Consider the following 14,545-nt stretch of genomic DNA (forward strand, 5'->3'; position numbering starts at 1 on the left):
CTCATTGCCATCACTTCTGCCAGAAGGATAGGGGAGATAGCAGCTTTGAGGTACATCCCCCTTTTACGGCCTTCTTCCCGGAGAAGGTCACTCTGAAACTGCACCCGAAGTTCACTCTGAAAATAACTTCTGCATTTCACATGAATCAACTCATTCAAGTCCCAACAGCCTATCCAAAACCTCATACGGATAACAGAGAGGCCATCCTCCATACACTTGATGTGAGGAGAGCTTTGGCCTTCTACTCAGGACAAAAGCCTTCCGAAAATCTCTGAGGCTCTTCCTTTCAGTTGTGTAAAGGTCAAAAGATGCAGTGATCTCAGCTCAGAGGCTCTTCAAGTGGGTCTCTGACTGTATTAAATTCTGCTACCAATTATGGCGGGGTAGTACCCCCATCTTCAGTACTCATGCATTCCACAAAGTTGGTCTTCTCATCAAATGTCTTCCCTAAGGGTATCCCCATATCAGAGGTATGCAGAGCAACTACATGGGCATCCGCAAATACCTTCCCAGAATACTATGCCATTCTGAGTGATTTGGCTTCAGACGCCCAATTCGGGGCCTCTGTATTACCATTTGTATCAGACTCGATTCCGAAGTCCCAGCCTCCAGCAGTGGGTACTGCTCAGGAGTCACCTACATTGGAGCTCCAATAGGGACACTACTACTCGAAGAAGTAGTTACTCACCTTGTGTAGTAACGATGTTCTTCGAGATGTGTGTCCCTATGGGTGCTCCACAACCCTCCCTCCTGCCCTCTACTTCGGAGTTCCACTTGTTGATTCTACGGTAGAGAAGGTACTGAGGGAGAAATGCCCACACATGTTGGCTAGCCTCATGGCAGGTGGGGAGTGGTGCATGTGCAGGCAGGACAGACTGCACAAGGTGAGTAACTTCTTCCTTCTTAATTATACTAGGCCAAATTCTGCTCTCACCTACATCTGTGCTATCTAATTGGGCCTATCACCACAAAGGATAGAAATGACTGAGTACACAAATGGCTCATGTTACCTGCCCAGCCAAATTTCTGATAGGAACAATGTTCTGAAGAGAAGAAGAAGGTTGAGTTTTGTGGTTAAAGTGCAGGGCTGAGAGTCATGAGCCTGGATTCTATTCCCAGCACTGACTTGAGTTTCTTGGGCAAGTCTCAATCTCTCTATGCTTCATTTGCTTCCTCGGTTAAAGATGATGATGATACTTTACAGGGAAGTATGAGGCTCAGTACCAGGCAGTTCTTAACATGTTCGTTAGTAGCGTACAGTACTCAAACCCTATTGAAGTCACTTCCATTAATTTCATTGGGCTTTGGAGCAGACCCTTAGATGCCCATAATCCTAAGTAAAAGCTTTCAGGATTGATCATTTGAATGTTTGTAAAGTGCTTTGCGATTAAGATGGAAGCTATTGTTGAAATGCAAAATAATATTACAGTTTCAGTTTTGTCCAAAAAGTCACAATTTAATTTATTCAAAAGTATTTATTTCACAAATTTTTATCCACAGCTGAATATTACAGTAACTATTACAAGCATTTTCCTATAAACAAAGGTGTAGTTTACAGATTTGTTCAAAATGGAAAAATATTTTATCAGCAGTAGTATTTCATCTACATTCAGGGTTTACCCCCTGAATAGCATTCAAACTCCTTCAGAACAGCTGCACCTTCTGCTTGTTAAGGTAATGAAACTTCACACACAAAAAATAGGACTTGGACTGTAGCACATTTTTGGACAGAGTTTGATTGTTTAAATTTCAGTTTTGTTTCAAGATCTATTTTCTGACATTTGCAGTTTTAAAAAAATAAATTCTATACTTTTGAAGGGAAAAATATTTTCCAAATTGTTTCACTTTAACATTTACTCTTCTATAATTTCAGAAAGAAAATAATTTTCAGTTATGGTTGTACTATATGTAATTCAATAAAGTTGGAAGAGAAGGTTTATGGTGGTTCATGCAATATACTTTAATTATATTGGCACATTTAAGTGCAGTTAGGAAATGTTAATTCTGCAACACTGTCCGCAACAATTTTAATCTGACGAGAATAAATGTACATAGTCAGATAATAGGCTGAGTGGGAAAGAAATATGACCTATTATTACAAGTGTTTTATCATTAATGTCACTTAAACCTTTTGCAATTCACTTGGGCTGTACAAATTGAGGGTGAAATCTTGTGAACACTTACACATGTGAGTAATTTTACTCGTGGTCAGTCAGATTGGGTTTGAGTCTCCACTATTATTATTGGTCTTACAGCTAATAGAGTGGAGAATCAGGTCTATTGACTACAATGGGACTACGCTCAAAGTTATTTATGTGTATGGTTGCAGGATCTAGGTATACAATCTTGCTATCCTTGCTCACTTGAAAAATTCTCACTTATGATTAGTTCCAGTGGATTCAATGATGTAATTGAATGAGGATTTTTTTGCACAGGCAAGGGTTGCACAATTCAGTTTTGAGCTTTGATGGCGGATGTTCCTTTCACCAAGCTCTTAGTGTAAATTTACAGTAGCTGTGAAAGATCAACAGGAGCGGCTACAAAAATACAATTGAAAAGAAACTGAAGCCAGTTTCAAACTAAAATAAAACTTTTGGAAGTTATGTCCTGGATGTTGTGGAAGTGTCTTGAACATGGACTACAGAGCACAGAATGCATGCATGAAGTCAAGTTTATGGTTATAGTCAGTGTTAATTATTTTTATATTACATATAGTATATATTTCCTTGGAGATTGGGGGCTAGTCCCAATCATACCCATAGAAATACAATGCATGGGAAAAAATGCGATGAGATGAAAAACATTTTTGCAAACCTTCTCAGTGTAATGTAATGCTTTATAAGAGAACTTCTGAATCTATGGACTTTGATATGACATTAAAATTTTCCCACAGTTTAACACTTTTTTCAGAGAAACATTGAGAAGTCACAGTTATCTTAGTAACAGCTAAAGGCACACAGTGGGAAAGTGCTCATCTTAGTCATCAATATTAAAAACAAATCTGAAAAGCAAAGTTTTCCAAAAGCCGTGCTTTTACATTTAACATTTTTGTATTTTTTTTTAATGTAAAGACATTGCAGATTTTTGAGGGAAAAAGGCCTATTTGAGCATGATAATACAACTGAATTAAACCAGATATTTTAAAAATTGCTAACAGAAAAGATCATGTACATTAAAGATATTTTCTGCAGAATCCTTTTCCAAATGCAGCTTAGTGGATAAGTTTAATTACTACACATCAAAACATTAAATACCCAGTTCCTATCTATTTCAATACTTATGGTTTGTAAGAGATTCTTTTTATAATACATATAAATTAAGTTCCTTACAGCTCCCAGTGAAATACCATTATCCCTTTGAAGAACATTAACCACATTTTACACCTGTGATTAGTAACAAGACCATTGTGGAAGAGGATTCTGCAGCGGTCTTTAATTTAGTCTGATTAATAAGCATTAAGTTTGGTGAATCCTGTTGGAATCGTACAGTGAATAATTCACAACATTAGAGAGAGGTAGAGACCCGAAGAGCCTGAGAGGAAACTGCCGGCATAAGATGAGTTGTGAGGATAGCATCTCTGTAACCATCTCACCGGACTAAGTTTTGCTTTAGATTATTTTTCTTTAGTGTGAAGATGGGTTCACAGCAGGAGAAACATAGGATTTAATTGAAAAATAAAATGCAGTGAAAAATTTAACCTATGCTTTGAAGAAATATTGTAGAGGAAGAGGTAGCTATAATAAAAAATACTACTTTAGACAGGCATTTGACACTGAGAAGAGCAAGAAAGCGGGTTTTCTGAGCTGCAGCCAACATGTAGTGGGAGACTGTAAATGGAAGGAAAATGAAGGCATTACTGAATACATACAATAGATGCAAATGATCAAGGAGTGTAGTTTGGAGGTAGTGCTGGTATTGTGCAGGCAATAAAATGTTCTGCTATTCTCTATTATGGGCACTGGTTCTAGGAAAAGATTCCTCCTTCATTGTGAATTGGCTTAATTATATCCTTCACTGGTAATCGCTATGCTAAACCAGAGTCTTTTGTTTGAGCGCATGTACTTTTACTGTAGACATAGTCCAATATAACTCTTACTAGCACTCATTTCTTTAACATTTGCTTTTTATAGCAATATACGTATACAGGACTATTATAGTATGTGCATATACATAGATTATATACATAATGTCTAAATCAAGACACACTCCTTGTCTAAAAGGTGACCCATGGTATGGCGTGTTTGGGGTGTAGTGTATGTCTAAGATAGTCTCATGTTCTGGGATAATTGGATACCTAATCATAAATTTGCTATTTGGAGATTATTTACAGCAACTAAAAATTAGTCTGAAAAATGCAGATAGGTTTTTCTAAAAAGCACTTTGTCATCATGGAACTGCTGAGACACTGTAAGAACCATAGCAGTAAATGCAAAGAAATCAAGATTTTCTTAGGCAGGACCATTATGGAGGTGAACAGGCCTACATGTTCATGATTTGCAAAAGATTGGGCCTTTGCAAGTGACAAATATCCCCATTGCATTTTGCAGCCTGGAAAGTTAGAACTGCAAAAGTGTTGTGACCTTAAAACTGCAAAGGTCATAATTTGCAAACATGCCCCATCACAAATTAATACAATCATTGCTGTTATATGGCACTGTCTACCTTTAGATGCATTTTCTTCTGGCAAGGATAGCATTTCCTATGACTACTGGGAATTAAATAGATTCTGGCAAGTACTGAGAATGATCAATAAATGCTTTGGGAATAGCAGACCCATTTTAATTCCTGAATTAATTCCTGAATAGTGAGGAAGAGCAAACTTTTTATATTAATAAGGATTTCAAAAAATCCTATTGGATTACAATTCAAATGATTTTATGTGATAACTTCTTGTATTTGACAGGTTTTAATTCATTATTCTGATAGGAATTTAAGATTATTGTTGACATCTGGGTTCTGTTAAAAAGTGCTTTGGGTTATCAAAATACTAGTTGTAGGATTTTTGAGTTGGGCCATGTCTAAACTTACAAGTTTACAGCGACACAGCTATATCAATACAGCTATGCCGCTGTAAGAGCACTTATTTATCTGTGTTATGCCAACAGGAGAGAGCTCTCCTGTCAATAGAATAAAACCAGGTCAGTGAGCATCTCCTGCCAACATAGCGCCGTGCACATGAGTGCTTGTGCCGGCAAAATTTATGTCACTCAGGGAGGTCTTTTTTTCACATCCCTAAGTGACAAAAGTTTTGCTGACATAAGTGCTAGTATAGACATGGACTTAGTCATTCCATTTCTTACCCATTCTCTTTTGCTTTCAAACACTGTGAATTAAACAAATTATTGCTAGTATTCCTTTTGCTAGCTTAGGCCCTGAAGCTGCACCACTGATCAATAGAGGTATTGCTATTGAATTCAATGGGTAAAATTCTGACCCTGTCTAAGTCAATTGGAGTTTTTCCACTGACTTAATTAGGGCTAGGATTTCACCCAGTGTGAGCAGGATCAGGAACTTCATTTAACTAGACTGGATTTACATGTGTTATCCATGCATATGAAAAATGCCATAAGTTATAGAATGGTGTAGGCAGAGCTATCCCTTGGGTATGGCTAATCGGGGCGACCACCCCTGCTCCACGCTTCCATAAAATTGTGAGGAGGCGGGTAGGGAGGTGAGGCAGGAGGGCAAGCAGGGTCAGAGGGCAAATGGGGAGGTGAGCGGCAGGCAGGAAGGGAATGAGGAGGCAGGCGCACGGGCAGACAGCAACGAGGAGAGCAGCGTGCGGGGGGGGTAATGAGGTGAGCAGCGGCCACTGGCAGTCCCCCTACCAGAACCTCCCCTTCCCCCCAGCACCTGCACCTGCTTCTCAGCGCCTACCGTGGATCAGTTATTTCACGGCGTCAGGAAGTGCTGGGGGGAGGGGAGAGGAGCGAAACTGGGTGGGGAAGAGGCGGGGCAGGAATAGGCGGTACCTTGGGGGAAGGGGTGGAGTGGGGGCGGAGCCAGGGGAGCACCTCTTGACAGATTAGAAACTCGGCGCCTATGTCCCGGGCCCGAAACCCCCCTAGGGACGTCCATGGGTGTAGGTATAGTTTTGTTACATGGATTCTGGTACTGGCTATATCAGCCCATGGAAACAGCTACTGCCCTCCATAATTATGTAAGGTATTAAAAACCTGTAGAGCAATGGTGACTTTCAGGAAGTCAGAATTCCTGACAAATGAAATCCACCTTGGTGAAAACAAGCATAGTTTTCAGTCTGTCACCTTAACCTGTGTGATGAACACTTATTTGCACATTTTGCAACTTACATTCCTGAACTGACTATTGTGATACAGTGACTAGCAACAGGAACAAATGTGAAATTGTATCTCTGCATAGAAATGCATTAATATGTACAAATCACCTTATCAATGCCATCGTTTTTCTGAAGACAGTGTTTTGACTTTGATTTTTATCTGGAGTTTCTTCATAGCCCCTTATGAAGACCAAATTAACCATCTCCCACTTGCCCAGTGTTTGCTGTTCATATCTGTTGGAGACTCTGCTATGGGCTTTGCACTATTTCAACATGAAATCAAGCAGTAAAAAAATTCTGTATTTCAAGAATTCTTATTTTGAGCTGCAAGTTACAAAAAAAAAAATCACATACAAGATCAGTTTCTTACTATAGTATAAAGTTTAACACTAACTGATTACTGTATATTGGTTCTTCCATAATCTTGTTTGGTCCACATTAAAAAGATCTTTCTTTTTTTTTTGCTTGAATTCTCTGGCGAAGGGGGACCGGTTTGAAGATATTTTCTTCAGACTTCATTGAGAAATTCCAAGTTAAGAGAAGCAGGGATGTGGATAGAGTCCATGGTTATGGAGGATGGGCTGAACGGAAACAAAACTGGGAACATATATTTGTAGTCTAACAGCAGCTGTGGAGGGTCATTTCGCTCTTGCAAATTTGCCTATGAGGTTTGTGTGGAAAAAATAAAAGGTTAGTGTGTTTTTCATCTTGATCATTGCTTTATTTACTTGCATTTGCAACACTTAACACAATAAAAGGTCTGAAGAGAGAGAGTTTGTATAGGATCTAAGGATACAGGAAAAATGTGCTCCAGTTTCATCCCAAGAGGGAAAAACTTATTTCTTGAGCACAGCATGCGGGACAAATATAAAAGATGGAGTGATCCCTGCCCCAATCAACATACAGTATGAAATTAGGAATATCAAATATAAAGTTTCAAACACATCTCTATGAATATTGATTGTGTGTAACTGGCGCCTGACCAAATGGAATTTCTGAATGATGTAGGATACAGGATTTAGAGAGATGACAGACTAACCAGCACTTTTTATGATTAGGGGAGAGGGAATAAAGATACACCAAGTAATTGAAATGTTATCAACATAAACTTAAATCCTGGCAGGTGCTAGGCATAGCACTGTGGCCAATCAAAAGAACATGAGCAGAAAGATGTTCCCTATCCTGGTTTGTCTAGACCTGCTCTGGCAGGCACCAGAGAGGAACATTCCAGAGTTGGGAGTTATGGGGGTGGGGTATTGAATGTATGATCCTGTACGCAGTCCCTACAAAAATTTTTGCTGCTGCTTTTCCAGTATGTTTTTGTGCTTCCTCGGGGACAGTTATGCCACTTCCCCTACACTGGCCAGATTTTGCCCCATTCTCTTTTCTGTCATCAGAAGTCAGCACTGAATTTTGTTATCCACCCAGTATTTCTTTTCCAATAATTCCTCCCATTTTCTCCTCCACTGTGTTTTGCAGTGATCTTCCTTCAAAGCAGTGAACAGACCTTCTCCCCGGAGATGCATCCATGATGCTGCATAAGTAGCCAGGAAGTTTGCAGCAGAGCAACACAAGTTGTAACTTGTCACAAAGTGATGGAAAGTGCTGCCCATTCAACTCCAGGAGTGAGAGTGTGGACCTGGACACTGAATATGACTCTCTTGTGTAGCAGCACACACTACCAGCAACATGCTTGTCCTTTTATCTAGTACATCAGCAGGACTGAGAAAAATGTTAAACACTAGTTACTATTTTCCTGCTTTCTCTTTTTGACATTGAAGATGCCATGGCACTCTTCAGAAGAGCAGGACATTTTCCTAGTCACCTGGTAAAAATTTCCCCGCTCTCCACTAATGTACAGCGTGCTGGGTGGAAGTTGATTGCTGTTTTCCATCTCACAAGTGGCTGCATTTCAGTGATGTCCGACATTCCTGTATCCTACTAGCCTTACTTGCAGGACTAGTCCCACTGAGAAAATGAACACTTGAGTGCCCAGATACTATACCGATAAGTAGAACTGGGCAATTTTTATTTTTTTTGGTGAATAGTAAACCAAAACGTTGCAAATTTGACATGAAATTGCTGAATAGTTTCAGCCAAAATCTTGTTTTCAGGATTGAGATGCCATTCACAAAATGGCTGGAGGATGAAACAGTGGTAGTGCATGCCTTGTAAAGTGTAGCTCAGTGCACTCACCTAAGATATGAAATAGGAGTCAGGTTCAATTGCCCCCTCTATCAGATCTGAAGAAGGGATTTAAACTTGGATCTCACATACAGCAGAAAAGATCCCTTACTCCTGGGGCTATTGGATAGTCTGGAGTGGGTCTTTCTCAATCTCTCCTGTTGAAGTGGTTCCACTTCATATAAATAATTAGTCATTGGAGGTTGGGACAAAGATAGAGAGTGAGAATGACTATGCAGCCAAGTGGTTAGGGCACTCTTCTGCAATGTGGGGCACCCAAGTTCAAATCACTTCTCCATATCAGGATTAGGAGGGAACTGAATGTCTCTCCCCCACATCCCAGGAGAGTGCCCTAACTACTAGGTTAATGCTTCTAAGGGAGGTGGCACCATCACCCCTTCTTCCTCCCTTTAAAGACATCTAGAAACAAAATGTTTCCTTCGACCCAAAACAGACTTTTTCAATTTACCAAAGTCTTTTGAAGTTTCCAAATTCAAGCAGATCCAAATTTATTTTGTTTGGTTTTTGGAACTGCCGGTGAACTGATAAATAATTATTCGCCCAGCTCTACTGATAAGGGCCATGTAAGTACCTACATAGAAGCGAACAGAGCTCAGGTTATAATTTATTAAATGAATTCGGATCCTTTATAATGAAGGGTTCTACGTGCATATAAAGAATTACTACTTATTTTTCAGTATACCTCTACCCCGATATAACACGAATTCGGATATAACGCGGTAAAGCAGTGCTCCGGGGGGGCGGGGCTGCGCACTCCGGTGGATCAAAGCAAGTTCGATAGAACGCGGTTTCACCTATAACGCGGTAAGATTTTTTTGTCTCCTGAGGACACCATTAGATCGGGGTAGAGGTGTATATTAAAGCAGAATAAAAATGCTTTCTGGCTTTGATGGAGGTGCCTGGTATCTTTTCAAGATCATAAAAGATGTAAATTCAAAGAAAGCAAAGTTGAGAGCGTCTTGTATCATACACTGATTTAAGCAGCATTTCTTTCTGTTCTTTTGCTACTGTACACTGTGGAACATTTGATTTATTAGAAATGAATTGTGAGGTAAACTGAACTCAAAATTGGATAATACGATTTTTATAGCATATCTGACTAGAAAATGGAAATCTTATTGGAGAAAGCAGCATGATGGGGCAAAAGCAACTATTTTGCGTAAATGTGTTTTTACCCAGAACATTAAGACTCCCCCCCCCCCCCCCCCAAAAAAAAAGTCCATATTGCAGATGTCACTTACAATACAATATTTGTCTTGTTTCCTGTTGGGTAATTTTAGAGAGACCCTCAATCTTGTTTTGTCTTTGTTTTACAATAAAAAAAGTAAGTGTGAGTGAATCTGAATAACTTGATGTTATGCCCTGTTATGTGCATGTACAACTAATATGAAACCTATTAAAGTAATATACTAAAATTAAACAAAAACCTGATGAGTAATTCTAAGGATTAGATACCAGTAATCCCCATTCTAGCTATCTGTTAAATGTAAAGTTACTTTGTGTATTGAATCTAAATTAATTTAACTTCACATTTGTATACTGCCTAGCCTTTTGTGGTCAGGAACAATCCCATGACGCAAAGGTAGAAGTGCTGACCATTACATTCTGGCCAGTTCTGATTAGGCAGCATATATTTATTACTCATGACCTGCCTCTTGTTATTTCAGTTGGATATAGTATGCTTCTTTCCCTTTTAAACTGTTATGTGATGTTCTGGTGTTAAACAGTGTTGAAGGACTGACACATCCCTCCCCAGAGATGGCTGCGTTTCAGTGGTGGGTAGTGAGAGTAGTAGTTAATGTGCTGTGAGGCATTCTTCAGGAAGAGAAGTTTTGTAGAACAGTAGATACTACTATTTAAGGATGTATACGTGAAGGCTTCAGTAGGCTGACAGTGTCCCTTTAACAACCAGAGAACCTTTGATTACAAGCACTGAACCTTCATAATCATGTGTTAAAAGCAGAGAGAGAAGTGAGATGGAACATTAATGCTAAATCAATACCATTTTCTCTTTGGATTTTCACAGTTGCTGATCTTTCACTGTTGGTGTTTGTCTCCATTTTATGGCCATTTAACTTACCTGAATGTTTCGGATGAAGGCTACTGTCACACGTTCTTCAAACTCATTAACAGGAGTATAGAGATTTAATATTTTTACAATCTGTTGGAAACAAAACAACAGGGTTTTAGATGGCCAGCAGCAGCTGAACTTCTCAATGGCATGAAGTGCCGCTACCCAGTTTCTTGATATTGCCACTTTTGTAGAATTTTGCATCAGTCTCCATATAGGAGACCGCTAAGGCGTGTAAATTGAGGAACGCTGGGGGTGCTCCTTCATGTCATTAGAGAAGGTTGTGAACTAACCATCTTAACTTAGTGTAAATACTTAGAATCTCAAGAAAGCTGAACAGAACTGAATGAAGAGTAATAGGAAAACTTGTACGTAGAAAATAGGAGATGAGTGTCTACAACATTCATCTTTGAATGTCATTTAAACCACCTGTGGGCGAGCAACCTGAGTAATGGCGCGAGCATATGTCGAATTTCTCGTGCTCCCTTGTTCCCTTCCTGGTGCATGTTATGTCCTCAGCTATCGGTCAAGTCCATCTTTTAGAACAGTACTTGCCAACTGGTGGGTCTCCACCTACAGGTGGGTTTGTGATGGGGACACCTGAAAGGTTGCACCACATGTGCATTAAGATCCAGGAAGACTCTGGATAGACAACTTGCTCCCTCCTTCATGCTCCTGCTGCCACTTCAGCCACACCCTTTCTGGTTTTAGCCCAATCCTGCTGCAGCTCCTCATCCATGGCTCTCAACCCCCTCCACCCACCCACCCATTCCACTCAGCTGCTGTGGAGGACAAGTGTTAATTCCAAAGGCTGCACAGACGGTGGTGGAGGGAGGATTAGAACACCCAGCACCCCACACTACTCCTCGCTTCCACTGTTTGTCAGATAAAAGGGTGTACAATTGAATATTGAAGATTAAGGACCTGCTCCACTGAAGTCTACAAGAGTTTTGCCATTGATTTAAATGGAAGCCTGATCAGACCCAATGAGCAACTGGTACATTGAAGTAGCAGTTCTCAACCTTTTGTCACCTCAAAATCTACTCATGAATTCTTGCTCTGAGCACAATTTTTTAGGATAGAGTGGGCCTTGATAAGAAGCTGCTTGTGGATGCTGGGTCACAAAGACAGAACCACTGATTTATACTTTAAGCTCCTCAGGGTAGGACCCTGGCTTTCATGGTCTACGGACGTCCCTAGCAAAAACAGTGGCACTGTGGAACATTCTATGTAATATGATTCTAGTATTGTCACTCTGAATGTCTGAGTCAGTGTGAAGCAATGCAAACAGTTACAAGCATGGTTGAGAACTCTTTTTGTTCAGAATATTACCAGGCTAAATCATCACTGGGATTCACAGTCTGATTTTTACGTTCTCAGCCATTTTGACTTAACTAATTATACCCATGTGACAGCAAGGCATGCATCTATACCGTGCCACAAGTCCTAGACCATTGTGATATCAGAGGCTACTCAACCAATTGCCATCCTTATTCTACAGCTAGTTTGCATACAAGTGTTTCATTGTATGAGGGAGATTGCACAGATGATGGATTATGGCCCAATTGCCACACCTATATGACAGCACAAGCTTTCAGCTACTAGGACTGAAAAACAATGACATCATCTGAAAGCTCAGCTACAGATGTCAGTCCCTAAAAGAATATTCTATATTGTAAAAGAATATTCCATGTTGTAGCATGTGTCTTGACATCTACACGCTGCAGTGAAAGAGACTGGTCTGTACACAGAAGGGATGACATGGGAGATCTCACCTTTTCTCTCTCCCGTTTTGTAATGAGGGGTCCCAGAGACATAGATTTCTGCTCTACTCCTCTTTCCTTCCCTTCCCATTAAATACACTTCTTTGTAACGTTCTTGTGAAGTCTGGTCCAAAAGAAACTCAGAGCTTTTATTTTGGAGGCCTGTAACACTTACTGGCAAATGGTTTGTTCATTATCTGCCAAAGGCAAAGCTGGAAGGCAGCCCACAGGCCAACAGTAAATCAATTTTGAGGTACCACTGCTACAGATTTGTAGAGGATTCTTGTTATTACGTGAGACATCTCTACTGCTCAAAATAGCAGGATGGTTTTCTTACAGTTTTACAGAATACCTATTGCATTTAGAAGAAGTATCACTCACTATTCAGCAGAACTGTTAGTTATGAGGACCGCCCCACAAGTGTTTTCTCCCATTGTAGCTGCCTGAATTGTGTATGTTTCTGAAGCAGGTGGGATGGTCCTATCTAAAGCTGGAAGCAGTGGAGGTGGCATCACCATCCAGGGAAGTCACAGCTGGGCCCTGAAGCCACTACTAACGGAGGAAGAGGAATTTGAAGTGGGGGTGGCTGACAGAGATATGTGTGCATTACCCACAGCTGATTCATGGATCCTGATCCTACCCTGCACAGCAAATATAGAGATTACCTGTCAGGAGAGTTAGAGAGCTTGGCAGCTAGTTTCTTGGCAGCAGTAGCGGCTGGGAGGGCAGGATGTGACCAGAAAATTACTCAAAAAGGGTATGTCCCACCCAGCATGTGACACTTGAGGAGTACTGTGTCCTAAAGCATCCTTACTGCTGTAATGCATGGGAAAGAACTCGCACCTGTTTCATAGCAAACATGTCCTCCAGTCCCTTACCTGCTGCGTAGAGAGGGATGTACATAAGGAACAGATAGCCTCAGCATCTTCTGAAGTTTTCTTTTTGAGCTGAAGCAGTTGTGCTGCCTGGATCAGGGGTTCCACTGTCTCTGCTGCTCCACTCTGTTGCAAATTCTTCCCACGCAACCATTCCTCCAGCTGGCTTATGTTATACCTGGCCCCACACAAGTAAGATGTCAGTTGAAAGTTTTCTTCTGAGGGCTCATTTACTAGTTTAAGAAACATTGCATTGCTGGAACGAGTGGAGTTTTTGATGCAGATGTGTGATGCGTACTGATTAAGTGGTCTTGAGAACCAGTACAAACTCCTGGACTCCACAAAACCACAGGAGAATATTAATAAAGTTACGGGCTAGATTTTATCTAGCTGTGTAAAGGTAGAAGGGCACAAGCAGCTAGATTTTCAAAGGTATTTAGGTGGCTGGTGTGGTTTTGAAAAGTACCTAAAAGCAAGTTAGGCACCTAACTTCCATTGATCTCAATGTGAGTTAGTTAGTTAACCTGCTTAAGGGCTTTTGAAAATCCCACTAGGAGTCTAAATACCGTTGAAACTCTGACCTGAGGTGCCTCCCCCAAACTCCGGTGCCCAAGCACAGTCCTAGTCTTTCTGATCTCCGCATGCAAGCAAAATATCATTAGGAGTTTGTTTTTAAATCATCATCAATGTTTATCACAAAAAGCAGTTGAAGGTTTGTGCCATAGCAGGTAAATTTTCATTGCTGTTTTGTACGGTTGCACTAAATGGAATTCCCATAATCACAGCAAATTAAATACCTATTAAGATAGATACTAGGCACCTGGAGCTGATTCTGTAATCAGATCCACGTGGACAGACCCTTGTGCCTGCATGGAGCCCATCTGAAGTCAACAGGGATATACGCACAGGCTCATAGGTCTGTCTGCATGAACCTAATAGCCTCAGATATTACTATGGTGGGCACGTTAGAAATGTCTGTGATACTGCAGTACAGATGGGCACTGCAAAGAGCATTTAAATCAGAAACACAAAGCGAACAATCTGTTGCAGTTATTATGCAATTGGAATTCACTTTATATTCTGCTCCTTCCTTCCTGCTTTTATTCCTGGACTTTTGTGGTTTCTGATGCATTCCCTGTTTTAGATTCATAGACTTTAAGGTCAGAAGGGACCATTATGATCATCTAGTCTGACCTCCCGCATGATGCAGGCCACAAAAGCTGACCCAACCCCTTTCCCTTGACTCTGCTGTTGAAGTCCCCAAATTCTGTGATTTAAAGACTTCAAGTCGCAGAGAATCCTCCAGCAAGCGACCCCCGCCCCATGCTGCGGA

At 40.6% G+C, this 14,545-nt stretch overlaps 1 protein-coding gene across 1 annotated transcript in view; it reads right to left on the minus strand.

Moving 5' to 3' along the window:
• Positions 1–1,447: 1,447 nt before the first annotated feature.
• MYO5B (myosin VB) overlaps positions 1,448–14,545 on the minus strand; it is a 395,508-nt gene continuing 382,410 nt past the window's right edge. Inside the window, exons 35-37 of the mRNA XM_034774043.1 lie at positions 13,216–13,390; positions 10,584–10,664; positions 1,448–6,959 (exon numbers count right to left, since the gene is read on the minus strand). Of these exons, the coding sequence (XP_034629934.1) occupies positions 6,807–6,959; positions 10,584–10,664; positions 13,216–13,390 (409 nt within the window). The 3' untranslated portion in view covers positions 1,448–6,806. The remainder of the gene's footprint in view (positions 6,960–10,583; positions 10,665–13,215; positions 13,391–14,545) is intronic.

This window comes from Trachemys scripta, chromosome 6 (genome assembly GCF_013100865.1).
Source record: "Trachemys scripta elegans isolate TJP31775 chromosome 6, CAS_Tse_1.0, whole genome shotgun sequence".
In the NCBI taxonomy this organism is placed as follows: Eukaryota; Metazoa; Chordata; order Testudines; family Emydidae; genus Trachemys; species Trachemys scripta.